The sequence below is a fragment of the Lepidothrix coronata genome, unplaced genomic scaffold, assembly GCF_001604755.1.
Source record: "Lepidothrix coronata isolate B3197 unplaced genomic scaffold, Lepidothrix_coronata-1.0 Scaffold168, whole genome shotgun sequence".
In the NCBI taxonomy this organism is placed as follows: Eukaryota; Metazoa; Chordata; class Aves; order Passeriformes; family Pipridae; genus Lepidothrix; species Lepidothrix coronata.
The window spans coordinates 454,813-482,279 of record NW_016690348.1 but is presented as its reverse complement, the minus strand read 5'-3'; the positions used below and the strand labels follow the sequence as shown (position 1 = coordinate 482,279).

Below are 27,467 nucleotides of genomic sequence, written 5' to 3'. Positions count from 1 at the left end.
CACAGTCATAGATGTGTGTGGGGAGCTCTGACATAGTAGCTCTCTGCAGTTCATGAGAGCCATGCAAAGACACAATGAGTACATAAGGCCAGAGCTATCCCTGTACTATTCTCCTGATTTGAGACAGCAAAGCTGATTAGCTGGAAACTCTCTGGGGACCTCTCTTTCCTCATATCTGGGTAGAAGTTGAGGTACTTATCAGTCAGCATAGCTCACGAGCCTCCTAAGTCTTCAGTGTATTTTATCCATATGGTAAGATGGTAGAGGAGGGCCACTTTTGGACAGAGGTGGCACATGGAAAGAGTATTTATGGATGTGGCAGGCCCTGCTCTTTCTTTCAGGTCACGATGTACAAGGCAGAACACCTGTTTGCAGAAAAATAGCACTTCTTAGCAGCCGCAGTCACTACTCCCCGGTAAAAATGGAGCGGCGAATCTAGCAGCCCAGCATAGCTTCTGTTTCCATCCTTTTTTTCTTGCCTTATTCATGGCAGGATCAGTCTGCAATTTTTATCATCTCTTCCTTCATATGGGAGCTGGTCAGTTCATCTGTACAATGGTCAGTTGCCTCCTGTTTCTTGGAGTACACAAAGGGTGACTGCTGGTCAGTGGCTGGAGAAATGTAGTGGGAACATACTAAATGAGGGAGAGGTGGGTAGAGACCTAGGAAAGGTCTTTTGCCAGAAGAAATAAAACTGCTTTTTGCCACCCTGAAAAGAAAGCGTTAACAGTGCTCTTGTTCTTAAGCAAAATTGATTTTTACCAGTCTGGTTATAGAAAACCTTTCAGCCAACCCTGAGCGTTAGTGACTGGAAGACCAGAGGCTCCCAAAACAGCTTTGACTTTTTGGAGCATGGTGTGCTATTTTGTCTTTAGGAGAGATTGTCTCAATTGTATAGACTGTCTGTGAGAAAACCTGCTGAGAACATTAAACACGTTGCTCCACTATTCCAACTACCTCTAGGACTTCCAGCTGGAGGCTACAGAAGTGTACAGCAAAGTGGCCAAGCAGCTGGTGAAGCAGCAGAAGTACAGTGAGATCCGGCAGCTCCTGAAGTGTGTCAATGAGTCTGGAGTGGCAGCAAAAAATGACGGGGATAACATTATCCTGAACTGCCTAAATGAGTTCAAGAACATTCCCGCTGAGGTAATTCCATCCTGGATTGTGTCCCTTTTGAAGTAAAATGGGTATATACAATACTGCCTGCAGGGAAATCTGGTGCCTGTGCTGCTCTTCTAGTGAGTTTTTCAGATCTTCTGGCTCCGTACTTCGTGTGTAGCTTAAAGATGGGAGTGCGTGGTTTGCCTTATACAAGGTACTCCTAGAGGAAACAAGAAGTAGCTGTATCATGCTCCTACCCTGCACTTCCCAAATGAATACTTATGGTAGGGAGAGAACCTTTGCTTCACAACATCCTGCCAAATGCTGCTGTTTGGAGTGGGAGGTGTTCCCTTCAATGAAGCTTCCCTGGCTAACTCAGAGAATGTGTCAAGGCAGAAACCTTCTGCCTCCATAGGAGACAATTTTATGATTCCCTTTGCCTACCACAGTTTTTTTTCCATCACAGTGAAGGAAAGTGCTGCACTCTACTGTTCTATTAATCAGGTTAGGGGACACAATCCACCCTTTGGGTCAGGGTGGGCCATGGGGCCCAACTCCTGCTGGGGTGTAGAGAACCTACAAATTCATTTCATGTAACATGAGCCATGTCCCTGGGGGACTCCCAGGCTCATAGCATTCTCTAGAGATACCCCATAGACATGGAAGGCAGGAGAAACTGTGGTAGAGGGAAGAATTGGAATTTTTATTTTTTTGTATTTTCTACATCTGTAGCCTATGCAGTTGGGACAGTGTAACCAACTGCTGTGATCTCAGCAGCCCTTTCTGTTCACAGGGATTTGATCTCTGATGGGGTAGAGATTTGCAAACTATTGTCACTTTAAATGTGAACACCTTTTCCCTTCTTTGGATACAGGATCTCGATAATCTGATTCAGGATATGGACAGTGATGAAAACAAGGTAAGTAAAAGTACAGTAGAGGAACTCTTTTAGCAAGAGCTGAACAGCCAAGTCTTGGTCTACAGCCTGTGAGTTCTCTTTCACGATCTTTCTCATCTTCATGCAAGCCAGATTTTTGAAGGCTACTTCCTAGATTGTAGAGATCGTAGTGAATTCCTCAAGGCCCTGGTGTTTGTGACTGTAGAGCTGTGACATGAAGGTACCAATTGGTACTATCCCTCTTAGCAACTTCAGAGTCCTCAGAGTGAGAGCTAGGCATTTGCTGTAGTGAGAGGAAAAGTGTTACAGAGGGGCACGTTGGTGGGTTTTTTGGTTTTGTTACTCAACTTTTCACATAGGTGCATGCAAGTTTCTAGTAACGGCAGACAGCTAATGATGACCGTTTCAGCTTACTGTTTCAGGATTATACTGTTTTATGGTGATCAAGAGTTAGATGGTAAAACTTCTCCAATTCTGATTTTTTTTTTTCTCTTAGAGGAAGTGAGGCCTAAACTACTTTGTTTCTTTGCTAGCTTTCATAGCAGCTGCCCAAGCCACTGGAAAGTCACACATAAATATGTGAACTATAGATCCATGTTTATAGAGGTGGCTGTGGCTCAGCGTTTGTGGATTCTTGTAGATCCTGAGTGGCATAGCTGGGATGAAATCTTAAGATTTGTGACTGTCCTCTGTCCTGCTACAAATGGGCTTTTAATTGTGCCTTTCTGTAAGATCTATCACTGAAAGATGGGAGCTGTTCTAGAAACAGCAATGGAAGAAAATGACAGGTTTAGACTCCTTGCTATGAGGATATGGTAAATTAATGCACAAGATAGGATTCGTGATGCTATTTTCAAGGTCTTACAATAAAGGAATTTCTACAAGACACAAATGTAATAACATACAGCTGTCTGTCTGCCTTTTTCATTGGGATTTGCTTCCTGCCATGCTCTGTTCGGTAATATGGTACTACTACCACCTTGTAATACAGACTTTTGAACTGGGTATTTCCCATGAATCCCTCGCTTAGGCTTGTCCAGTTACTTTACTACAGATTCCTAATCAAGGTCTGATTGCCTCTTCTGCTTCAGATCCAGGCCTACGTGATGTGTAACAAGCTGCGCTCTGCCTATCTGGTCTCGGTGAGGCAGGAGAAGGGCAGAGCGGTGCAGCTGGTGCAGCACGTGCGGCAGCTGGCCGAGAGCAGCGGCGACGACGTTGTGAAGGCCATCTGTGCCCAGTGGCTCTCCGTGCACCAGCCCAAGATGAAAAATCGGCTTGCCCAGGGCACCAGGAAGTAATAAGTAATTGACATTCACCATCATACAGGAGGAGAAGGCTTCAAGACAGCTCAAAGGTTTCTGGTTCAGTGCTTCTTGGTAAAATGGAAGTCTCTTGACTCATGCTGGTGGGAAATGGATGCTGCTAATGTGCCTTTGGTGGGGAGGGAACTAAATTACAAGTGCCAGTCCTGTATTTTGACACAGTCACTACCTCAGGGTGTTTTTTGACTTTTTCTGACAGAGGTGGGGGAGGCAGTTTCAAACTGAACAAGCAAGGATTTAGGTGTATGGAGAGAGCACTTCTCTTTCTGTTTCTGATTTTGGCTTTTGTTTTTTGTTAGTTTTTAATTTTTGGGGGGGTTTGATTTTTTTTGAAAAGCACTGAACTTAATAATATGGGCTTTATTTTTAATCCAGAAAACATGTAGAGAGGACAGAAAAATTTTATCAACTCAATGTAGCCTAGAGGATAAACTTTCTGATTATGGGTCTCCTGTAAAATTTTTCAAGATTGGAGAGATCTTTGGTTACAAAGACTAAAATTCAGAGATTTTTTTAAGCCTCTATACAAACCATTGCTACTTTTTTTTTTTATTCCCTTCACTAGTACAATGTACCCAGTTTCTTTAGTTTGTTTGAAAAGGTAGGAACTGATTCTTTATAGCAGGTTTTGTACTTACCAGTCACACTGTGTGATGTGTGCCATACATATGGCACTTCAGCCCTTACTAGATGAATGAAGCTATAAAGGGCATATGCTGTAAGGGGAGTACAAAGGGAAAATAAGCCTTTAAAATATCTGAAAAATCACGTACCTCTTTCTTTGCTATGGCAATACCCAAAAAATTGTTGTCATGCAGCTTTATGACTGAGTAGTTGACAGTAAACTTCCACAGTTTTTCATCAGGTATAGCAGAGAATATTTGATAAAGCAAGCTGTGGCAAAATTTAACAGGTGGTCTTCTATCCCTGTCACACAGGGATTTATTTATTTATTACCAGGATAATCTGTCCCTGTTAAGTACAATAGAACACCAAACTGGACCTACTGTATAGACAGGCTTTGCTCTGGAAGTGTTAGGTTAATCAGTTTTATGAAAAAAGCAGCAGTCTTCGTGTAATGGCCGTGTAATGAGGGATGCTGAAAAAAGCAGCTGCATCCCTGCAACTGTGATTGGGACGTGAAAAATTGGCAGAAGTGTGGTAGACAGTAGTATGACCTTCAAAAAAAAAAGAAAACCAGAACAAAACATGGCGTTCCACAACAGTTTGTCTTTACTGTTTACATGTATTTCAGCAGAAGTAGGAAAACTAATTCACTTTTTTGTTAAAAAGTTGTTTACTTCAAAAGAAATGACAGGTTTTCTGAAGTGTAACCGAATTGTAAATAGTTTTATTACATAAAATAATTGAGACTGTCAAGTAAGAGTTTTGCACTAACCCCAAGCTCACTGTAATGAAAGAACAGACTTCCATGGTATTGGAAAGGATTCGGTCCATCTACAGGGTTTCAAGAGCAGTGCCCCACTGACACAAACACCTCTCTTTGGAGGCACTCTGCTCACTAGAGCAGAGCTAGAAATGTCTGAGTAAAGCAGTCAGAAATGACCACATGGAGCTTTCAGAATCCCTTGACCACAGATTTACATTATCTCATTAGTGAGCAGTACTAATGAAAGCTTTTGTTTCCTTGGCCAGACTGACGTAGCTTTCCATCAGCTTACAGCTGTTAGGCTAATCCTAAAACGTGACACTACCTATGTCTTCAATCGTTTTTAAATCTCTAATTATGGGGAGGAGGTTTTACTGCTTGTGGGTATCCAGATCTGCTTTTCCGTTAACACCTTCTTTTCTGCTCGAGTTCCTTCAGCTATACAGAGCACAGAGAGTGGAGTTTGCTGTGCAGACCTGTCAGTTCCGTACCTGCCTTTCTTCCTGACCTCTTTGCACTGTACCTGATGCACTTTATATAGTGTTTGCTGTAATTTGATGTTCTTAACCCAGAATCATAGGGATCTTTCTCATACCAGCAGAACCTGGAATTTTGATCCTGACTAACTGCCTTGTGTCACGAGTAGTGGAATTATCAAGGGGGTTTGAATTTTTGTCAGCAAAAAGGGATTGACTACTGCCAGTTAAAAAGAACTTCTCTGTTAATGACTAAGGTTTGTTTACAGTGATAAAAGAGAATAAAATATTGTGACTGTTAATGTATCTCCTGTTTAATTTTTATCTCAGCATAGCTGGGGGTCTCTTTCTAGATCTGCAATTTGCTTTTGGCTAGGCTTAGCAAAGTAATTAGAAGGGGGATAATTTTTCTTTCATGCCAAATCTGCTACAGTGTCCTCAACATTTAGATCAATTGGAACATCACATCTTTAGAAGTCCTCCCAGCAGCTAGGTAGCTAGTTCAGCCTCATACGTGTACTCAGTAATCCTCTTCAGAGAGCTTTGCTAGTTAATCTAACTCTTCCTTACAAGCTTCCCTTTGACACAGCTAAATGAGCTTTAGTTCCCTCATTTTTTTACAGATCAGCTGAGAAGTATAAATGACTTGCTCAAGGTCAAAATGAGTGGTTGTCTCTCTATGGAAATGTGTAATTTAATATGTCTTAAGTTAAATCTACAGTCAGACTTCTTTGCAAAGAGCATTGACCTGCAAGGGCTAAAATATTTCACGCTAGAGACACTTTCTGCTTTTTAAAAAATGGTTTCTCTTGCTCCTGAAAACTACTTTCAAGATCAGAGAATCACACAGAGAAAGCAAGCCTAGTCTCCAATGCTAGGTAGCATTCTACTGCTACACTGTAGTTGTGGATTTAGCTTCATAATCAGGATGAAGCGGAAAGAGGGAGGGGAAAAAAGGTAGAGTGACAAGGAGAAACACAAATGGACTCTGAAATGTTACCTGAACTGAGTTCTCTACATTAGTAAGGCAGGTGCAGATAATAGCAACACCAAATAAACTGATTCAACATTTCTGAAAGAAGATACAGTCTCCTGTTGTAAAAGGAAAATAGCTTTATTTAGTATTGCTCAGAGGTAGCACAGGACTGATCTGCATAGGTAACATCCAGACAGAAAAAATTAGAATTAGCATTTGTTTCCCAAAACTGCCAGTTGGTCAGAGTTGCAGGCTCATATGCAAGTCCAAAAATTTCCAGACTTTTTTTCAGAAGCAGAAGATAATCCAATGAGATGTGGTCTCTGACTGCTTAACTCTTTCAGAAATAATCTCTGATTATGGATCAGACTCTAGCAATTTGCACCAAGTAGCACTAGAGTTCCAAGGGAGCAATCCCATTGCTATGTGGACTGACCCAGCTGCCCTGGGGAAGTGCAAGCTGTGTGGTCCTGCTCAGGCAGACTGCCAGCCAAGGCCAGTAACTGCTGGGCAGACAAATGGCAGGATTTGTCTTACCTTCCTGTGCTGTAGCTGGCTCAACCGTAATACCAAGATAGTCCCAGCTCCTGCTTCAGCTATTTAGCTGGGCAGTTTGGTGTCATTTAAAGCTCAAGTCTCAGTTGAAGTTGTTTAATATTTTTTAACATAGTTTAGATGTTTTTTACTCTCTCTTTTCTAGGTTCTATAGTCCTTTAAAGTGCAGCTGGGGGGTTTACTGTGACAATTTTTACACCATCTTTTGCTCAGTGTTTCACAGGAGAGATGTTGATTTCTTTAATAAGATAATTTGGCCATGCACAATTCTGACAATCCTGCAACTTTTAACCTCCCAGTCACCTGCATTGAGACCTGAGTTCTCGGAAGATATGCCCAGCCCTCAGTGAACTTACTGCAATTAGTGGGCACTTAGGGCCAAGATACCTCAGTGGCTAGGCTCCAGCTACTTAGAGAGAAAAATTATTCCACTTAGAAACTTTACCTATTACTTGGCACAGAAAGGCCCACACCTGTTTCTGTGTGCTTGAGAGCATTTGTATTGCATTTACTTGCCAGAAAATCTAATATCCTAGAGTACTTTCACTCTGCCAGGTCAAACTGTAGGAACTGAACATAACCTTAGATAATAAGTTTAGAGTCCTACCTTTTTACTATTGCTGTTAGGAAAAAAACCACAACCAAACTTTATTTAAGGTAATTTTTTTTTCTTCACAATCTAAACCTAAGACTCCAACCTCCCTTTCTATTCTAAAGCCGGAGGACAATAGCCTTGGGCTGCTGTGTGAGATAAACCAAGCAAAGGTTGCTCCCTGTATCAGTGCTTTAATTCTCCAGCTGGGAGGAGAGTGTGACTGCTTACAAATCTCAATTCTTAAGTGTAGTATTCCAGAAATTCAAAGTAGGTTGTGCCCATAGAGCCATCATTGGGGCAGCTGAAGTACAGCATTCTACTCCCGAGGTCTCTCAGCAGTGCTCTTCCCCAGAGAAGTATCACAGGTACACAGGAGGTCTGCACTGCTCAGTCCCACTGGATGCCAAGGAGCTCACAGCTCACACTCCAGAGCTTCCTTGCTGTCTCGTCATCCCGGCCACGTGGAGATATGTATGCTGGCTGGCAATCACTGTAAGAGGAACATTCTTTTAATTTGTTAAGTCAAAGATCTCCATCTGCATTAGCACACTGAAATGTCTGTGTTAAGATAAGGGAGTTGCTTTCTATCAGTTTAGTTCAAGACCAGTTGAAGAACAGTGGGAAGCTACACAGCAAATGAGCAAGGGTTGGTGCTAAGCCACCATGAGAAAGCTTTTAAGGAAGAATCTCTCCCAAAAGCACCAAGAACAAGTCTAATTTTATCTGCTGTTTTAACTCTTAAAGAAACCTCTTTAGTTTACATTCTCATTAATACCACTAAAATGGGCTATTAAGGCTAACCAAGCTTCTTCAGGGCACCTTTTCTAGCAAACGCTACAAAAAAGCCATTCAAACAGCCCTTCATTCTAAGCTATTTATCCCATCCTATTCATCCCATGATATGCCCAAGAATAATCACACTGTAATAACCATGCATGGTTATTCCCTTTTCCATTATCCTCTGAACTGTGGCTCCTTTCTTCTCAGCACTCTGTCTGGAATAGAGATCCTGTGTTCTCATCTGTAATGCTAGATTGTGCAATAAGTGGGAGTTTCAGAGCACAGAGGAAATGGCATCTTGTAAGGTTTCCATTCAGCCCAGTGTTTTTAGAACAAGTGCACAATCTTTGATGTTCCCGAAATGACTCTGGTGTACTCTACCTGTCTTCTTGTAGCATGCAAATTCCTTTCCTAATGTCTGTACTTGTGCTTTATACTCTACTGCCTGGAAAGTGAAAATGATTTTAGGCTAGTCCAATGTTAATTGTGAATTACTGTTGAAGCTACTAATTTCCCACCAAGTCCAAAACTCCCTTTTTTCCTGAGTTTAAAATCCATCAGTTTTCTGTACTCCAGCACATAAAATGCTACATTTTTATCCTGGGATGGACAGTCATTCAGGGAAGATTAAGACATCTATTTATATGTTCAAGTCTGATTAAGATACTACAAACTCCCAAATAAAGATCAGGCAAAGTCATTACAGAGACTAATCTGGTCACGAATTACAGGAGGAAAGCTCTGCAAAGACACAAAGGCTCCAAAGGCATCCATGGGAGGGGGGTGAGGGGAAGACAGAAAAATTTTCACATTCATTTTCCAAAAAATGAGATTGTTACAGTGCTCTACACCCAGTGGAAAGCTGACAGACATATATGCATGAATCTGTTCAAATGGCAGTCTTCAAATCTAAGGTGATGATGATTTGGAACTGCTCCAGGCTGTAGCTTTGGTGATGGGAAAAGCCATGACTGTGCAGGGTCCTGGAGTAAGTCAAAGTAGCCAAGAAATAACAGGTTTTGTAGTGGGAGCTACACAAGACCGTTTGCAGGATAGAGTGACAAGCATCCCAGCAGGAGTCCCTGCCAGCTCGTGGGTCTGCCACGCTGGAGAATCAAATTATTTTGTCACATGTCAGACCTGAAAATCTCACCTCCTAGCTCTACAGCTCCATCAGCCCTCACAGCTACCTGGGAGCACAGGCCCCTTCTGCTCCAGTGGGGTGAAACTACAAAGAGAACCAAAGTGGTCTTTCCAGAATTGACTCAAGTGACCTCATTAACTAAACAGTTCTTCAGAAAAGTGATTTTTCCCAAGTCTCAGATCAGATTAAAGCTCTGAGCATGTGACAGCCATTCCCGTACTTTGATATTCCTGGCACTAAAGGACCTGCTATTGCATGAAGTGTTACACAGGCCAGGGATTTTTTCTAACACAATTGCAACAGAGCTGGCAGGGGTAATGTTCTAGTATCTGTCACCCTCAGTCTTACCAGACAGCCTCATACCCCGTCCCTTTTTAATGAAGAATGAGAGTAACTCTCATATTGCCCAGCCAACAAGGTAGCCTTCCACAGTGTATCACTTCTTCAGCTTGTACCCACCTGAAATACTGTCCTGTCACAGAGTCTAGTTCCTCAGCTACTGCACAGTAGACACTGGTCTGAGCTCCTTCCCAAGGTGTCTTCAAGAAGAAGGAGAATATCTTCCACAGCCAAGTCATTACAAATGAATGCCGGACCAACTCAGAACGGACAGAACCAGGATGGAGAGCATTTGCTGTGACTTTAGTGCCTATGGCAAAATAAAGTAGTTCAGGACAAATCTATATGCATCAAAGTGTCTTTAAAAAGATATATATATACTCTTCAATTCTACCTGCAGATATTCTGTAACTTAAAGGAGGAGTCCAGACTTGGATACAGAGAGAGCTAAGTGAAGTCCTCTGTAGTTACTGCTTGCTGAATGTCACAGATACACTTGACCTTTTAACCAAACCAGCAGTAGTTTGGTAAAGGCCTGAGCCCTATCTGGGCCAAGAACTTCTCTAGGAAACCCACAAAGAGGACAGTGAGCATCAGTGCACAGGAATTTGGAAGAGCATCATGCAGTTAACACAAGTAGCATGTGGCTTTTCCAAGACTGATTTATCAAGGAACAAAGAGAGTTGTGGATACAATGAGTCTCATGTGTACCTTTCCCACTGTATGCACTTTGACTACCAGACAACCACTTTATTCCATGAGTATGACAGCCAAAGTGAGCCTTCTCTGAGCTCTCCCTACCAGGCAGTGTGACTGCATGGTGACGATCTCCCCTTGAGCTGAGTCACTTCTCAAGGTTGCTCCTCAAGGCAGAGACCTTTTCGCAACAGCATACCTTTGGATGAGCCCATCTGGAGCTGAGCCCAAACTGCAACTGGACTGCACACCAGGTGACTCTCCCCTTGAGCATGGATGCCTCTCAAGGTTTAGAGATTCCTTACCTGAGACTAAGAAAGCCTTCCTTACTCAGGCGGAGAGATCCTTGCTTGCAACAGATCCTCAGTAAGTGACTGATGGCATGCTGAATTAATACTGAGGAAACATTACTAATCCATATAGCTACTCAGTATTAATTACTATAAACTTTGTATAAATAATTCCATTAGGCATGAATCATTGTCCAAGTCTGAGACTAAGAGTGGACCTAGCCGCATCTAGGCTCCCTAAGGAGTTTAGAAAGCCAGGGGGTCCAATCTGAACTTCAGGACTCAACAGGAGGGTCTTCCTTACCCTTTATGTTTCCAGACCTGTGTGAATCATTCTAACTCAACTTTTCTTAATAAATTTCTTCCACGTAGTGAGTAATAGAGTGAACCTTGCCATCGAACTCTGTTAAGTCATACTTTTATGACATCATGTTAAAACCACTTTTGCTAATACCTTTGATGGTGATTCTTTAAGCGTTCTAAATCACTCATCTGTGACACTGGAGCAGTTTCCATCAGGCTTTCGAGAACACCTGTTTCTTTTGATTTACTCTAATAGTAATTTCCTAGGGAAGACACTGCTTCTGTTTTAGTAAATAAATACTACTTAAGTTGATGAGTGAATGACACGACTGTGACAGATGCTGTGACTTAAGAGGTACTGTCTAGTCTTATGCTTGTTCTACCACCCACCAACATTTAAGGCAACTGAGTGTGCATTAGCTTTTCTATTTGGAGACTGCAGTTGCAGTTCTGTTTTCAGCTTCCACTCACATACCACAACTGTCTGTGTGGATGCAGCTAGTTTTTGACAAGCACCAAATAAAAAGGAGATACATTCAACTGTGCCAAGCTACTAAACTCTTCTGTCGTGTTGTTGTAAAGACAATTAGTGTTCTAAGTCTCCTGGTTCCACAGACAGGAGATACCTTCTTCCTGCAAAAAGCTCTCAGTGACACCTGCCTCAAACCATTCAATTTCTGCATAGTTGATTTCCAGACCTCTCTTCAATCCACTCTCCCCATCCACAGTGCACAAAAACCCAAGCAGAAAAACACTCCACTTGGCTCTGGAACTTGCCTTGCAGCCGCCTCGCCAGCTCCCGGGTGAAGAGCACGTTAGCCAATTTGCTGTGACAGTAGGCGAGGCCACGGTTGTAGCTCTTCTCACCATGGAGATCATGGAAGCGGATTCGGCCTCCGTGATGAGCCAGCGAGGACACGTTCACTATGCGGGCTGGGGCAGACTGCTTCAGACGCTCCAGCAGGAGGAAAGTCAAGAGAAAATGACCTAAGGGTGAGATGAAAGGTCATCCTTTGAAGGGTCCCCCTGCTTGCTTATATGTTGTATCTTACTGCTGCCCTCACTTCAAGACCAGGAAAAGCAAAACCCCCTGGAATTAACAGCTAAACTTTCTTGGGGCCTTCAAGTTCTGCTCCTCATCTTCAAAAAGTTGGAGTTGTCATACATTTCAAAATGTCCCAAGTAACATGTACAGATACTTAAAATGGATCCATGATAAGCAAATACACCACATTGCATCTCCAGAACTCTAACTCTGGCCTTCCATCCTTCCCCAAGAAGGAAGAATGAGAAAGAGAAAATCTGAAAGCAGGATTTTCCTTTGGAATTTTGCCACAGATATTGGTGTTGAAAGATCACAGTCTTTTAGGTCCTTTCCAATCCAAACTATTCTGTGATTCTATATTGAGTACAAACATGATTCCACTGGCCTTACCAAGATGATTGACTCCCATATGCATCTCAAAGCCATCAGCAGTCTTGGAATAAGGGCATAACATTACCCCAGCATTATTAATGAGAATATGGAGTTCCTTCTCCTCTGCAAGAAACAACAGACATCCTTAATCAGGGAAACAGAGAATGAAGACAGACAGCACAAGTCAGCCAAAAAATGTCTTGCTGTCTGAGTTGCAGCCACATCGCCATAAAAAAAAACAAACCAGATATGTCTCCTACCACAAACTAGCTCATGGCCTCTGACCTGCCCCTGCTGTGAACCACAGTACCCAGCATGGTACAGAGATACACAGGGCAGGGATTTAGCATTGGCTAGAAGAGCAGATGGCAGTCCTTGGTAAAATATTTTCACTGAAAAGAATGATCTAGAGACTGTACCTGCTAGAAATTTCTCAGCAAACTCCCGGATGGACTTCGTATCAGCCAAGTCCAGCTTTTTCACAATGACTTGCTGGTTCCCTGTCTCAGCTCGGATTTCACTGGCTGCAGCTTCTGCCTTTGCAATGTCTCTGCAAGCAATGATCACCCTTGCACCTGCAAGGAGGGGAGGGGAGAACGACAAGAACAGAAACAGATCACTGGAGCACACTGGATGATCAAGGCTACAACAAGCAGGCTGACTATGCACAGCATTACGAACAATATATTTTTTCTTTGGGGAACTGGCATCAGTCAGGGGAGCAGCTGGAAGGGACAAAGCCTTTCCTACTATATTGTAAGCTACGATTCAACCAAAGGATGCTTTCAGACCAAGAAGAAACATCTGAAGTGCCTCTGTCCAGGTTCTTCCAGGTCAGGAGTATGTACCACAAGACTGGTATGAGAATGTCAAATCAGGGGCACATAGAGGTACTTGGATACCAGCGTAATTTCTAAACGGATTGTGAACAGGTAGTTTAATCTTCTTATCAGTTACCCAAAAAACCAAATTAGCTTGAAACATGAATAAGTAAAGCATACAGCAGTGGACCTATAGCATTTCCCAGCTTCATACAAGCAGAACCCAGTGATAACTAGGAACTTCCCCAGTCCTGTCAAACCAGTTGCAGTGCAGAGCATTTCCATGTACCCAAGGCACATTTTTGGAGTTCAAGCAACGAAACCAGTTGTGGAACTGGGGACTTGCACCTCAGTAGTTACAGCCTCTGGAAGACCAACACTTGGGCTCATCTGCCATAACTCTGGAATCAAATTGACTTCAATGTAAGCATGAAACACTCCTCCCTTAGGTCCAGAAAAGGGACTACTGACACACAGGCACGGCCACCCCAGCTGCACAGGGATGCCTGCTGATGAACTGTGACTTGCCTCTCCGTGCGAGGTCTCTGGCAGTCTCCTTCCCGATGCCTGTGTTGGCTCCTGTGATTATCACCACCTTCCCCTCCATCTTTGCTGTCGACTTACACCGTCCTCCAGCGACATACCTCCTGCAAGAGGGGACGGCACCTGTCACCTCAGCCTCCTTAGGTGGCTAGGGCCAGGGCTAAGCGCCCGGAACCGCGGCGTTCGCCCCAACACTGGGGGTCACCGCTGCGCTCAGGGCCCCGTGGGGTTCATGGGCGTTGTCACCCGAGGAGGCCGGTCACGGCCGTGTCGCGACCGGGGAATCGGGAGCGCGCCCCGAGCCTCCCGCTTTGAAGAGCCAGGCCCCGCCCCCCGGTCCCGCCCGTGCGTCAAGTGGGGCCACGGCTCCCATTGGCTGCGGCCGCGCGCTCCGGGCCTTTTGTCCAATGGGCTGCGCCGCCGCGCCCTAAGGAGAACGCGGGCCCCGCCCCCCGCCGTCCCTCCACGAGCGCCGCCGGTGCGGGGCCGGGACAGACCCAGGGGAGCGCCGGGCGGGGGGGGCAGGAGGGCTGGCTGCCAGGGCTGAGCCCCGTCCCCCGAGCATTCCAGCTCCTGCCGTGAGCGTGTCAGTGGCACCGGAGCACTGAAGCTGGGGAAGCCTGAATGATTCCTGAGCGCAGCGCGGGCTGGAGAACGGGATTCCCGCTGTTCACACTCCCACCACACGCACACGCACGCACACAGACGCACACGGGCGGGCACACCCGGCCGCCCTCAGACGCGACGCGCGCCGCCTCCGCGCCCCTCAGCACCCGCCGCCGCTCCGCGGGGTCGAGCGCGCGCGAAGAGTCGAGGCCGCGCTCGGTAAGACGCACCTGATGTAGGGCGCTGCCACGAAAAGGAGGACTGGGACGGAGACGGCGGCGCCCAGTGCAGCTCCCCAGCAGTTGAGCATTGCTGCCGCCGCTACCCGCGCTCTGCCGGTGCCCGGGCTCCGCTACCACACCACCGCCCTGCCCCGCCCCGCCCGGCACCGCCCGCCCGGGACACGCCCACGACACCTCGGGACACGCCCCTCGCGGCACGCGGAGCGCTCCTGAAAAAGCCGGCCGCACCAGATGTTCCTGGGGTCTTCGGTGCTGGACGCTTTGCGGGTCGTGCTCCCCGCTGCAGGAGTGCCCCCGCCGCGAGTAACCGCGCGCAGCGGGAGGCTGGCCGGCTTCACACCAGCAGTTCGCTGCTCTTTACCCCGGGCAGAGCACGGCTCCGACCCGCGTCCTTGTGTTCATCCTGAAGCCGCAGTCATACTCGCACTCCGCAATTACTAAGCCGCGAAGTGTCTGCAGAGGCAGCGCAGCGGCGGCTGTCGGCAGCGGCGCCCGGAACACCTTTTTCACACCCCCCGCCGAGGTTTCTGTTATTCCCCCTCGCAGAGCGCAAGCAGTGATGCCCACGCGGGTAGGGCCGAGGCCCGGGAGCAGCAGGGCGGTGCCGGCTCCCGGTGCCGGCTCCCGGTGCGGTGTTGGCGGCGCAGAAGCGCCCCCGCGCGGGGCGGGCACTCCCCCCGGGACTGCAGCTCCCGGCAGGCAGCGCGGGGCGCCCCCGGCGCCGGAAGCGCCGGGCGGGGCGGGGGACGGGACCGTCCGGGGCAATGGCGGGCCGCGGGGCAGGCTCCTCGGAGCACCTGGAGCGGCTTCATGAGATCTTCCGCGGGCTGCACGGAGACCTGAGGGGTGTCCCCGAGCGGCTGCGGGGCAGCGCGGCCGGTGAGGCGGGGCGGGGGGGGGCCGCCGTCCCACGGGGCCGGGGCGAGGGCACGGGCGGGGCTGCCCCGGGAGCGGGGCTCGGCCGCTCCCTTGACATGGCCACCCCGATCCCTGTCGCCGGGGCCGCCGTCCCTCCGACCAGGGCGGCCTCGCCGGCTGCGGGGCCGTGTCGGGGTCGTTCGGGTGCTGCTTGTCAGACAGACGTATCCGTGTAGCCGGGGGGGTGGGGGCAAAGTCCCTCCGAGACACCCTGGAGATTTGCAATTGCAGGGATTCGGGACTTCGCTTTGGGTAGCACTTGCTTGGAGGGGGCGGGTGGCCGTGCCAGGTCTGGCCTCGCCGTGTGTTGTTTTCAGCTGCTGCCGTGTCCTGGTGGCTTTGCAGGTGTGTGGCTTTACTGCCCTGGAGCAGCTCCTCTGGGCTGGCAAATTTCAACCCCAGAGCCAAGCGCAGCCGTGCTGGGCTCAAAGCATCGCCTCTGAGGAGGTGGTGTTATTTGGATGTTGTTTTGTGCTGTTTCTAGTTGAAGTGGAGTTGTTTAACATGGAGAAGAGGAGGCTCAGGCATAACCTTCTCACTCTCTACAACTATCTGAAAGGAGGCTGTGGCCAAGTGGGGGTTGGTCTCTTCCACCAGGTAACAAGCGGCAGGACAAGAGGACCTGGCCTCAAGCTGTGCCAGGGGAGGTTCAGGTTGGACATCAGGAATAATTTCTTCACAGAAAGGGTGATTAGATATTGGAATGGACTGCCCAGGGAGGTGGTGGAGTCACTGTTCTTAGAGGTGTTTAAGGAAAGACTGGATGTGGCACTGGATCTAGTTGCCATGGTGGTGTTCACTCATAGGTTGGACTCAATGATCTCAGAGGTCTTTTCCAACCTAATTGGTTCTGAAACAACTGCAGTGCCCTTGGGGTTTTGGTTTTGGAGTTTTTTCCTTTGCGTGTGTATGTGTGTGTGTGTGTTTGGCTCGTGTTTAAAAGCTCATTGACAGAATTAAAATTAGTTTTTACTATCACAAGTGCCCACAAGCATCTGTAGGGAATTTCTTTACTGAAGAAGGTTTACATTTTAAATTACTCTTTTAAAAGTCTGGTTTGTGCACTTCCTATCCACAAAATAGAAAAAAATCTATGTATCTAGCCACTCAAAGTGGTATTGGAGCACAACCTGATTTTATGGGTACTCTTTATATCACACCAGTGGCAGAATACTTCTCTGTAAGGCTGTGTGCTTCTGATTCAGTTCTCGATATTTGCAGTGTTCTGAGAACCGGAAAGGGAAGTGATCTGACAAGGGGAATTTTACCAATGTGACTGAATGCCTCTGGTTAAACTCTTCTTATGAGAAACATGATACATGGCTGTCATGAGCTGCTGTAGCTCAGCTCGGGTTTTGTACCCCAGCAATGGGTAGGGGCTGTCATCCATGCTCTGCTCTCTCATCTCATTCTCCCACAATTGATGAATTTTGTGTAAAATCATAAAAATGGTTATCCAGAATATACCAGGCTGTGCTAGATAACACAGGCTATGAAAAGCTTAATATCCTGTTTCTTAGCTGGCTTTCTATTTAATGAGTTAAATTCAGGGTCACAATCCTTGTCATCAGCATTTCCAGAAAGTTTGGTGCAAGAAAGGTGTTCAAACCTGCAAATAATTTCAAAACTGACTTAATTTCACCAGGATAAAAAGCATAAGAGAAGAAATACCCCTTCTGGTAGAAATCAGTATTTCCCTGTAGAACAGGGAATGGTCAGTTTCTTGGTGAAATAAAACTTTCTCTCCTTGGAACTGGGGTAGTCTTGAGCAATGAATTCTGAGCCGCTGGCTTAAGTGCAGTATTTACAGGCAACAGATTTTGTAATGCTTTTTTTGTAATTTTTTTTCCCCAACAGAAGTTTTAGACATGCTAAGGAATTTTACTATGACTGTTCTGCTCTTTAAATTTGTTCCTGAAAAAATCCTGATAATATTTTTTTGAAAGTGTTTCTAGGGAGTTTAAGATAAATCAGGAATTTGTCTGGTGTAGACATTCCACTCTCCTAATGTGTTTAGTTTGCTTCTTTTACTTATGGGAAGGGAAGTATATCTTTATTTTTTGAGTTATCTGATCCTGAAATATTCAGGAGATGATAAAAGGTAACTTGGAATACTCTTTTAAGATGATTGACACAGTCCAAAACTTGAGGAAAGACAGAATCTGTAGTCCTTGGGATGTCTTTGAGGACCAAAGGTTTGGAAATGTTGTTTCGCTGTATATAAACAAGATGACAAATTCCTAACTGTAGAAACACTTTTTTTTCCTTCTAAATTTGTAAGAAGCATTTTGAACAGCCTGAATTATTTCAAATACAGATATTTTCCTCTAAATTATTTCAGTTTGCTGTACTTTACTACTCAATCTGTTTCTAACTGATTGGAAATAAATCAGGTGAATGCTGATGAGCATGTGGGTATCACTGCTGTGGAGTGGGTCCTTTTGCTGCATCTGTCTGTGCACTTTGAGTCACAGTTCAATCCAGAGGGATGGGAACTGAACCGTTCAGTGTGTTCCAGCATTTCTGTGCACTGGACAGACCCAGCAGAACGCTTTCAAGCTACATTGCCAGATTTCTTGTTGGCTTATAAACGAAAAAGTTTCGAGCTGTTGCTGCTTGGCTTACCTAAACCGCTCGGTGATGCTATCCCTTTTGGAAGCTGGCATTTCTTTGACTGCACGTTTATAAGTGCAGCATCTTCTTGGTCCGTGCAGGGGACACGAAGCAAGGAAATGCAGCTTTTGCAGTTCTGTGCCGGGTTTCCACGAGTTTGAGGCAGCAGTGGGTTTGGGAGGGCACTGCTGAAATTGGATTAGTGAAATGACCTATATGAAACAAATTATTGACTTTTGAAGGCTGTTTGTCTGCACTTCATGATTTCGCTTGCAACCCAGCTACACAAACAAGGGCATCAGCACAACTGCATATGGAAGAAGGTGAAGAGAGTGTATTTAGGAACCTTCTAAGTCAGCATTTCCTCCTGAATAAACTAGGATGTGAAACTGTATTTCCTGATACCAGTTGATGTCCTGATGTAGCTTAGTCTATAATAATTCCTTGTAGTAAGTGAGAGCATAACTTCTGCTTAGATGATGGTTTTTAATTCTGTCTTAAGTTCTCTACAGTTCAAATTCTGGGGCTTAATATGAATTTGAACTGAGAAGGAAAGCCTATAGCTGAGGTGTGTTGTGTATGTGAGAGGAGCTATATAACCATGTTCTGATCACTTCAAAATTTTTCCTATTTTCTGTTGAGAGCTCAGTGGTTTAAAAACTCCTTCTTTTGCAGAGGACTGTGTTTACCAAAAGGTATTATCAAATAAGTTTTTTTACCACAATGAAGTTTTTGTAATGTTGTATTTCATTTTACCTTTAATCAAATTAGAGGAGTTTTACCAAGATGGCAGTCTACATGTTTTACTACCCAAAATTGTACTTAAGACTTGATTATACTCTTCTGAGAGAGATGAATTAAGCTAGGTGGATATTTGTCAGACTCCTGATAAAATTTGGTTTCATTTGCTGTATTCTACAAGAGCAATCTGGTGTTCATCTTCAATTTTTTTGCAAAAGCTTACATAACTTGTTTTGTCTCCATTGAGATAAGGGAATTTTCAGATTTATACTTTCATTGATCGTGGATGCTCGAGAGATACAGTTGATTTTTAACACATGAAAAATACAGATCTTAAGGTTTTGTTTAAAAATAGAGTAACAGCAGTGAAACCTGTTCTTTGGTCTCCAAAGCCCTAGGCACATGGATCTTAGTAAATGACTGTCTCAAACAACTAAAATGTATAGTTTTGTTGGCTGATCCAAACAACTAATGTCATTCCAGAAGAGGGAGGCCTTTGGGCTTTAATCCATGAACCCGAGGTGATATCTTGATGGCATCTTTTATCTCAGAGAACTCTAGAATGCTTACCTCATGTACTTAGGTACCTTATGACCGTGAGAATGCAGAGTACTGGGTCTGCCAGGAACTTCAGGGCTCACTTGGAAATGTAGATTGACTTGATGTTCTGTTCAAACCAAATTATAGTTTCAGCCTTCAGTAATCTTGCCAAATACTTGCAAAAAATAATAAATATTTATGAACTGTTCACTAATGTGTACTGTTTGCTATTCTTCCACACTGTTTTTCAACGTGCAAATCTGTCAAGTGGACATCGGGGGCAGTAGGTCAGAAAAATATTTCAAGTTTGGAAAATTACTTCTTTTGTCTACCAGAGGTAGTGGCCAGCGTTTGGAAAAGTGGTTTCTGCTCTCTTGCCCACTCCCTTTTGAAAAGTTGTCATAAGAATAGGCTGTTCCTGTTTGAGTTAAATTTTGACTTGATGTCTCCGTAATCAGCCACCTGTAGCAGCTTCCTTGTTTTTAATGGATTGAGTTGGAGTTCTGTTGTCATTTCTCTGTAGTTTATCTGATATACTGCTTTTTCTTTCACAGAGGAGAAGAAAAAACTGGTTCGAGAATTTGACGATAAACAGCGCGAAGCCAATGAGACAGTAAGTGTAAGGCTGGGCTTCCGGCCTTCCTGACAGTGGAAATACTGTGGCCTTAAAAGGACAGTGCATCCAAATGTTAATTTTTTTGGGTTCTATTCTGGCAGGCAGATGTTTTATTTTTTTAATGTTTGATTAATTGCTCTGATAGGTGTGTCTGTGTTCATCAAGACTGTTGTATGTAACTATATATATAGATACATAAATATGACAAATATTCTTATGTGCATTTTGAGGGGTTTTCAAGTGCTTGGTTTTGATAGCACCTTTGCTTTGTTAACAAAGGAGAATGATGGAGGTGCAGTTAAAGTTGCTAGAGATTGTAGGGCAAGCATGTAGAGAATCTGTTGCTTGGGGTTTTTTCCCCCTAATGTTGGTTTTAGCCCATTTGATCTTTCTAAACTAGTCTGATAGTTAAGTATCAGGGACCTTGAATATTTGAAACCTCTATTGTATATGCTTGCTGGACAGCAGGTGATGTGGAACAGCACCAAAGCAGCCATGTGACTTGTCTTTTTAAGCCAGACATTATGGATTAAGCTTTCTTTTCATATTCAAGTACTATTTGTTAGGTTGTTTTTGAGTCACAGCTGAACATGCTTTATTCCCCTAACTTCTGGAGTTTATTGACGGGTATCTGTGTAGGTGATGTATGAGTCGTGGAGCTCATACTCTGAGAGAGCTCATGTTGGCATACAGCTTTAAGCACCGTGAATTTGTTATAGCTGTCACTAGAAGTTGATGTGAAAATTCGTGCATCCAAAATCTTAGGGTTTGGAAATCCTAGCTCCAGTTGCCAAGCTTGGATGTTCCAAGTGTGAATTCAGTGGCATGGCTACCTGTGCAATGGATCCAGATGAGGAGAAGGCTGAGGTACTCAACAACTTGTTTACCCCAGTCTTCAATGGCAGCCTCGTCTTCCCACACCTCTCGAGTGAGTGGACTGCAAGATTGAGGATTGGGGGAGCAAAGTCCTTCCTTTAGGGCATGGCCAGGTTCATGACCACCTAAGAAACCTGAATGTGCATAAGTCTATGGGACCTGATGAGATGCATCCTAGAGTCCTGAGGGAATTGGCTGATGTGCTAAGCCACTCTCCATGCGTTTGAAAAAGTCATGGCAGTCAGGGGAAGTGCCAGGTGACTGGAAAGGGGGAAACATTGCACCCATCTTTAAAAAGGAGAAAGAAGGGCCCTGGGAACTGCTGACCTGTCATCCTCACCTCTGTGTCTGGGAAGGTCATGGAACAGATCTTCCTAGAAGTTATGCTTAAGCACATGGAGGACAGGGAGATGATTTGAAACAGCCAGTACAGCTTCACCAAGGGTAAGTCCTGCCTGACCAAGCTACTGGTCTTCTTATGAGCAGTGATTCCCTCAGTGGACAAGGGAAGGGCTACAGATGTCATTTATCTGGACTTCTGTAAAGCCTTTGACATGGTCCCCCACTACATCCTTCTCTCTAAATGGGAGAAAAATGGATTTGATGGGCAGACTATAGGTGGATAAGGAATTGGTTGGATGGTCATATTCAGAGGGTAGTGGTCAGCGGGTCAGAGTCTTGATGGACATCAGGGACAGGTGGTGTCCCTCAGGGGTCCATATTGGGACCAGTCTTCATTAAAGACATAGACAGTGGGACCAAGTGCACCCTCAGCAGATTTGCAAACACCAAGATGAGTGGTGCACTTGACACACTTGAAGGACAGGATGCCATCCAGAGGGACCTGGACAAACTTGAGAAGCGGGCCTGTGGGAATCTCATGAGGTTTAATATGACCACGTGGAAGGTGCTGCCCCTGGGTTGGAGCAACCCCTGGTATCAGTACAGCCTGGGAGATGAACAGAGGGAAAGCAACCCTGCCAGAAAGGACTTGCGAGTGCTGGAAGATGAGAGGCTGGACATGAGCTGACAATGTGCACTTGCAGCCCAGAAAGTGAGTTTTATCCTGGGCTACATCAAAAGCAGCGTGGCCAGCAGGGTGAGGGAGGGGATTCTCCCCCTCCACTCTACTCTTGTGAGATCCCACCTGGAATTCTGCATCCAGATATGGGGTCCCCAGCACAGGAAGGACATTGACCTGTTGGAATGAGTCCAGAGGAGGGCCATGAAGGTTATTAGAGGGATGGAGCATCTCTGCTATGGGGAAGGACTGAGAGAATTGGGATTGTTCAGCCTGGAGAAGAGGAGGCTCTGGGATGGCCTTATTGCAGCCTTTCAGTACCTAAAGGGGGCTACAAGAGAGCTGGAAAGAGACTTTTTACCAGAGCATGTAGTGATAGGACAAGGGGTAGTGACTTTAAACTGACAGAGAGTAGGTTTAGATTTGATATTAGGAAGAAATTTTTTACTTGGAGGGTAATGAGGCACTGGAACAGGTTGCCCAGAGAAGTGGTGGATGCCCCATCCCTGGAAGTGTTCAAGGCCAGTTTGGATGGGGCTCTGAGCAACCTGGTCTAGTGGAAGGTGTCCCTGCCCATGGCATAGGGTTTGGAACTAAATGATCTTTAAGGTCCCTTCCAACGAAAACCATTCTGTGATTCTATCTGTTTGCACAGATATGATACAAAGCTGATACCCATTGTATTATGGGCACTGAAGAAATGAGGCTGCACACACCATTATTTGGTTTTCAGGATTCTCTGCAGAGCCCTCTCTGCGTTCCCCCTTTATTAACCTCTTCAAGTAAACAGCACCTGATGTTGCCATTCAGTTAACTAGAATTCCCAGGACTTTTTGCAAACTCAGTGTTTTGATTCACACACTTCTTCTCAGCTCCAAAGCCAAAATAGTCCCTTTTGGTTCTAATCAACCGAATCCAGGTGCATCTGGCTGAGCTTGATCCCACATTGTATAAATGCTTAAACTATAAGAAAGTGAGAACTGCAAATTTTGAAGTTTAGAGTGATGTTTCAGGGAAAAAAGTTCAAGCACTTAAGCTTGGCAACTTTTTTTTTCTTGAAGCGTTGCGTGTCTGAAAATCCACGTGGGCCGAACAGCGTTGTTGTCCTAGTTACTAGATAGAGGTATAGGGTTTCAGGTTAATCCCCCTCACCCAGTCCATTAAAAACATATGAATCCCTTCATCTGATGGTGAGTTTTGAGTATAGCTGCTGCTGAGAATAGATTTGGTGCTTTAAAAAATAAACATACTTTCTTTTGTTAAAGCTGCGTGAAATGGAGGAAGAACTGAAGTATGCTCCCCTGCCTTTCCGCAACCAAATGATGAGCAAAATCCGAGCGTACAGAAGAGACCTGTCCATGTTCCAGAGAGAGATGAGAAGCACAGATTTGGGAGTGGGCCATGGAAGTCAAGGCGATATAAAATATGGAATCTTCTCCACAGAAAATGAACAAAGTGTGAGGATCAGATGTAAATTTTATTTAACTTTGCTGTGATTGTTTAAAAACAATATTGCAGATGTATTGTTTACAGTTTTTCTACTTTAAACCACTTCTGTGCTTTTATAACTCCCTGTATATCTCTCTGCATGTAACATGAATATCTCAGGGAGGAGAAAGAACACCTGGAACTCAGAGGAGAGTTTTGCTGTTCTAAAACAAAGATAGGAGTATAATCAAAATGGAACTCCCTGAAAGCCATGCAGTTAGTAACTTGCACAACATTCTGTACTGAAATGCTTCATTTAATCATCCCCTACAGAAATGAAAACATAAAAGTGATGCTACTGACTGAAAAAAAAGGTTAACTTACCTAGTTTTAGTCTCCAAAACTATCAAAGTGTGAATCATGCATTGTATAGGTTCTTTGGTAAAATTCTCTTTTAAGCAATCTCAGTGTAAGTAATTTTAAGAAAATATAAGAACTCTTGACCCTCTTAGCGCTTTGTTCACTGTGGTTTTGCTGCTACAGTGCAAGAAATATACCAATTTCTTTGTTTACCCGATATGCATAGAGATATCTGAGCTAGCGAGACTGAATCTCCTCATTATTTTCAAAGTGCTGTGATCTGTACAGAAAGTTCATGGAGGTGGGCTCTTTGTTTGTCTGCCCTAGATAAGGAAGGTTTGAGGGAGGCTTTTTCCTTGGTATTTCCTTCTGTGGTAGCTTGGTAAATTTTTGCATTTGATTCCTCTTGACTGAATCCTCTAAAACTTGAGAACAGGGTGGTAGCTTTCTGAAGCTTAAGAAAGTACTTTATTTTGAGCTACCTTTTGATCCCAAGGTCAGCAAATATTCCTTATCCTCTAGCCCAGGCTACTGGCACGAAAAGATCTTTGTTACTTAGCAGTCCATCTGTTAGTGCTGTTTGTTTCTAATCCTTTTGACTGTAAACTCTTACTGATCTCCCTGGCAACCAACTGTGAATTCACAAATAAGGCTGACTTTAAGATATGAATGGAAGGACAAGGTAGCATCTGGAAAGAAAGATACTATTTTCATGTAAATGTTCTTTGATGGAAAAGTAAATTGTTGCAAAGGCAGTTTTTTATAACTGTTTTAACTCTTTAGAAGCATATACTTTTTTGAGATTTAACCAGATTTGGCCATAATCTTACCATGTAGACAAGGCTGTGTCAAAATTAACTGGGCCACATCATTTAACGTAAGAAGCATGTACAGCTAATACAAATGAATGGCCTATGGAGTCACATCCCAACTTTTTAATATGTCAGAAGCCTAATACTTCTGTCTTTGTGCTTAATAGTTAATCTTACATTATTTTTCAGACTAATCTGCAGTCACAGAGGGTGCTGCTTCTCCAGGGAACAGACAGTCTGAACCGAGCCAGTCAGAGCATTGAGCGCTCGCACCGAATTGCTGCTGAAACAGATCAGATTGGCACCGATATAATCGAAGAACTTGGGGAGCAGCGGGAGCAGCTGGAACGCACCAAGAGCAGAGTAAGCAGGGAAACTGTTGGCATTGCTTTGAAACAACCTGATGGTAGTTTTGGGGGAACTGTATGCCAATAATTACTCTGACACACTCCCCTAGACATAGTAATCCAATGGAATGTTTCTACAAACCACATCCAGACTGCCACATTTCTGTGCTGTCCTCTTTAAAAGGAAAATAATTACTGTAGAAGGGCCCAAAGCACAGTGGTCAAATGTCTGCTGCTGTGCCTGTACAAGATTAGATATCAGACCTATAAACTAAAAAAAAATAGCATTACTGAAAATATTACAGATTAAAAAATTGCTGAGGAGTTGCCCACCACTAGATTACTAGTAAAAGTTTAGATCTAGGAAGCAAATTTAGCAAGTTTTTGTAATTAAATTAAATTTAGTAGAAGTATAATTACTTAATTACTATCCTTCCAATATTTGTAGGGAGGGAGAAAGTGGTGTCAGACAAGATGCCTGTTCTCATCCTTGGTTCAAGACTCTGTTTCTACTATGAAAGCTTCAAAAACTAGTTCACTTGTTTTGTTTACACATATATGCAAAACTGAAAATTTGATTTTTGAAGTAACAAGCTGATGGGAATTTCTGTGTGTACAAGGGATCCTGACTGTAAAGCTTTAGGTGAGTGACTTGTAGGGGGATGGCTGAGTTTGGCAAGTAAGCACACTCAGCCAAAACAAAAAGCATACCCCTTTTCTTAGAAGTTCTCTCTACTCATTTCAACAAAGCCTGTAGCTTTTTCATCTGTCATTTCAGTCAGAATTTGATTTGTCCTGTTCCCAGATTTGGGTTGGAGAGCAGGAAAGGAAATTTATCCTAAGATTTGTAGGTGTAGTTTTTGTCCTTTTCCTAATAAAAAATATTACTGTCCTTCAGGCGTCTCAGTCTATCAACAGATTGCTCACAGAAGCATGGAATTGTTTAGGTTGGAAAAGATCAAGTCCAGCCATTAACCCAGCACTACTGTGTTCATCACTAAACTGTGTCTGTGACTTGTATTGTGACCCTTTTAGGCAATGTGTTGCTAAATTGTGTGAACCACACGTTTCAGCTGGAAGCAGACTTTCTTCTTGTTTGTTCTTTCATAGTGAAGACTGGAAATCTACTAAGCTCTGATTGGGCTTGGTAGCTTTCTTCCCAGCTTCACCCAGTCCGTCTCAGTGCAAAGTAACATACGTACAGGGCCAGTTTTCCAGTTGAGGGCAATAGTTTAAACCACAGAGGAATTGTGCAGGCAGGTGTCTGTTATGTAAGACCTAGCTTACCCTTCACTTCCTTAGGTTTGGAAGTGGAATAGCGAAATCTTACCTGGAGACCACACATCACGGATCCTGCCTCTGTCTGTGAGGCAACACCTTTTTTAGTTGGCTATAACCTCACCTAATTACATGCTTCTTGATAGCTGACTGGATACAGTTAATTTCTGAGCATTACAAAGTTGAAGTGGATCATCTATTAACAGCTAGAGCTGCTACCCACTGGGTCACTTAGACCTATCAATGCAACACAGTTCTTTCTTTGCTAGAAATGGAAAGGCATTTCAAAGCAGTTCGATATGCGCTGGGAGGGAACATGTCAGTATAATTTTCTTATATTTCAACTAGAATAATGAAATGAAATTTAATGAAAGGAGCTAATTTCTGATATTTCTAGATTAACTAAAGGGGCAGAAAGAGGTCCTAAGTTGCATATCTTTGTATGTATCTCACGAAAAGTATACACAGAAGTCTTACTTCCTCCTTAGAAAAGAGGCAATGATTCCAGATGGTATTGTGTGTAGAAAGCAATGTTGTCTCGGAATTTTGGGAGTATATGGTTATCCTTGGTCCCATTATTAATTGCAACATTTCAACACCAGCTGCTTTCAGGTGCATTTTTATAGAGCTGGTGTGTGTTTGTTCAGCTGATTTCTGTCCTGTTCAAGTAACTTCTGTCTCTTCTTAGTTGGTGAATACAAGTGAGAACTTGAGCAAGAGTCGCAAGATTCTACGTTCGATGTCCCGGAGGTGAGTAGCATGGCTGACAGCCGCATGGAGCATTATTGCCTGCTGGTTTTAGAGGGAAAAAAGTAAGTGTAAGTGTCAGCTGGAACCACAGGGAGGTTTTAGGGAATGTGTAAATATGTGTGCCCACATGCAGATGCTAATTAGTGTGTTTTCCTCCCTGGTAGTTACTTACAGGCACTTGAACACTACTGAATTATGCTGCTCAGTCAGGATAATGTGAAATCTTTAACCATCCAAACTGTGGTGAGGACACAAGCAAGTTACAGTGAATTGCTAATGGTGACTTTAGGTGCAACTCCTCCTTATTCAGGTCGGAAAAATCGTGCCATAAATCACTGCAGCATTAAGCGAGTTAGATGTCTGATGACACAGACAAATCTGTTTAGACCACAGCACTGCCCTAGAGTAGCTAGGCTATCCTATGAGACACTCTGAGTCTCATCTAATACTATTTTGATGACTAAAGCCTTGGATGCTTAAGTGGATTTGCAGTTTCTTAACTATATTGTTTAGTTGGCCTTACAAACCAGTTCATGGTTTGTATTTCCAGTAGGTACTTATCCTCTAACAAGCTTTCTTTTACAGCCATTGCTGAAGGAAGTTACGATAACTGTATAATTTTCAATAGTAAAAGTACATTATTATTTTGATATTTTAGTTTTATTTCAAC

General features: G+C 44.2%; 3 protein-coding genes across 6 annotated transcripts in view; 2 read left to right on the top strand and 1 right to left on the bottom strand.

The window, feature by feature from the left end:
* ZFYVE26 (zinc finger FYVE-type containing 26) overlaps positions 1 to 5,496 on the top strand; it is a 46,813-nt gene extending 41,317 nt beyond the window's left edge. For both annotated transcript variants that reach the window (XM_017829743.1, XM_017829742.1), the window contains 3 exons: positions 964 to 1,146; positions 1,976 to 2,020; positions 3,091 to 5,496. In XM_017829743.1, coding sequence (XP_017685232.1) covers positions 964 to 1,146; positions 1,976 to 2,020; positions 3,091 to 3,300 — 438 coding nt within the window. In that variant the 3' untranslated portion in view covers positions 3,301 to 5,496. The remainder of the gene's footprint in view (positions 1 to 963; positions 1,147 to 1,975; positions 2,021 to 3,090) is intronic.
* Positions 5,497 to 6,288: 792 nt separating this feature from the next.
* LOC108504572 (retinol dehydrogenase 12-like) lies at positions 6,289 to 14,642 on the bottom strand. Its single transcript, XM_017829746.1, has 7 exons — positions 14,486 to 14,642; positions 13,635 to 13,753; positions 12,705 to 12,860; positions 12,304 to 12,408; positions 11,646 to 11,855; positions 9,700 to 9,889; positions 6,289 to 7,806 (listed from the first exon to the last, which is right to left on the bottom strand). Exons 1-7 carry the CDS (start codon positions 14,563 to 14,565, stop codon positions 7,704 to 7,706), a joined length of 963 nt encoding a protein of 320 aa, XP_017685235.1. The 5' UTR covers positions 14,566 to 14,642; the 3' UTR covers positions 6,289 to 7,703.
* A 579-nt stretch (positions 14,643 to 15,221) lies between these two features.
* The window catches only part of VTI1B (vesicle transport through interaction with t-SNAREs 1B), a 14,997-nt gene continuing 2,751 nt past the window's right edge, over positions 15,222 to 27,467 (top strand). For 2 of the 3 annotated variants that reach the window (XR_001877173.1, XM_017829747.1), the window contains exons 1-5: positions 15,222 to 15,376; positions 19,864 to 19,922; positions 23,088 to 23,279; positions 24,612 to 24,785; positions 26,736 to 26,797. Coding sequence is in view for 2 of the 3 variants with exons in the window: in XM_017829747.1 (XP_017685236.1) it covers positions 15,262 to 15,376; positions 19,864 to 19,922; positions 23,088 to 23,279; positions 24,612 to 24,785; positions 26,736 to 26,797 (602 nt within the window). In the remaining variant the exon portion in view is untranslated. The remainder of the gene's footprint in view (positions 15,377 to 19,863; positions 19,923 to 23,087; positions 23,280 to 24,611; positions 24,786 to 26,735; positions 26,798 to 27,467) is intronic. The other variant, XM_017829748.1, reaches the window with a different exon arrangement.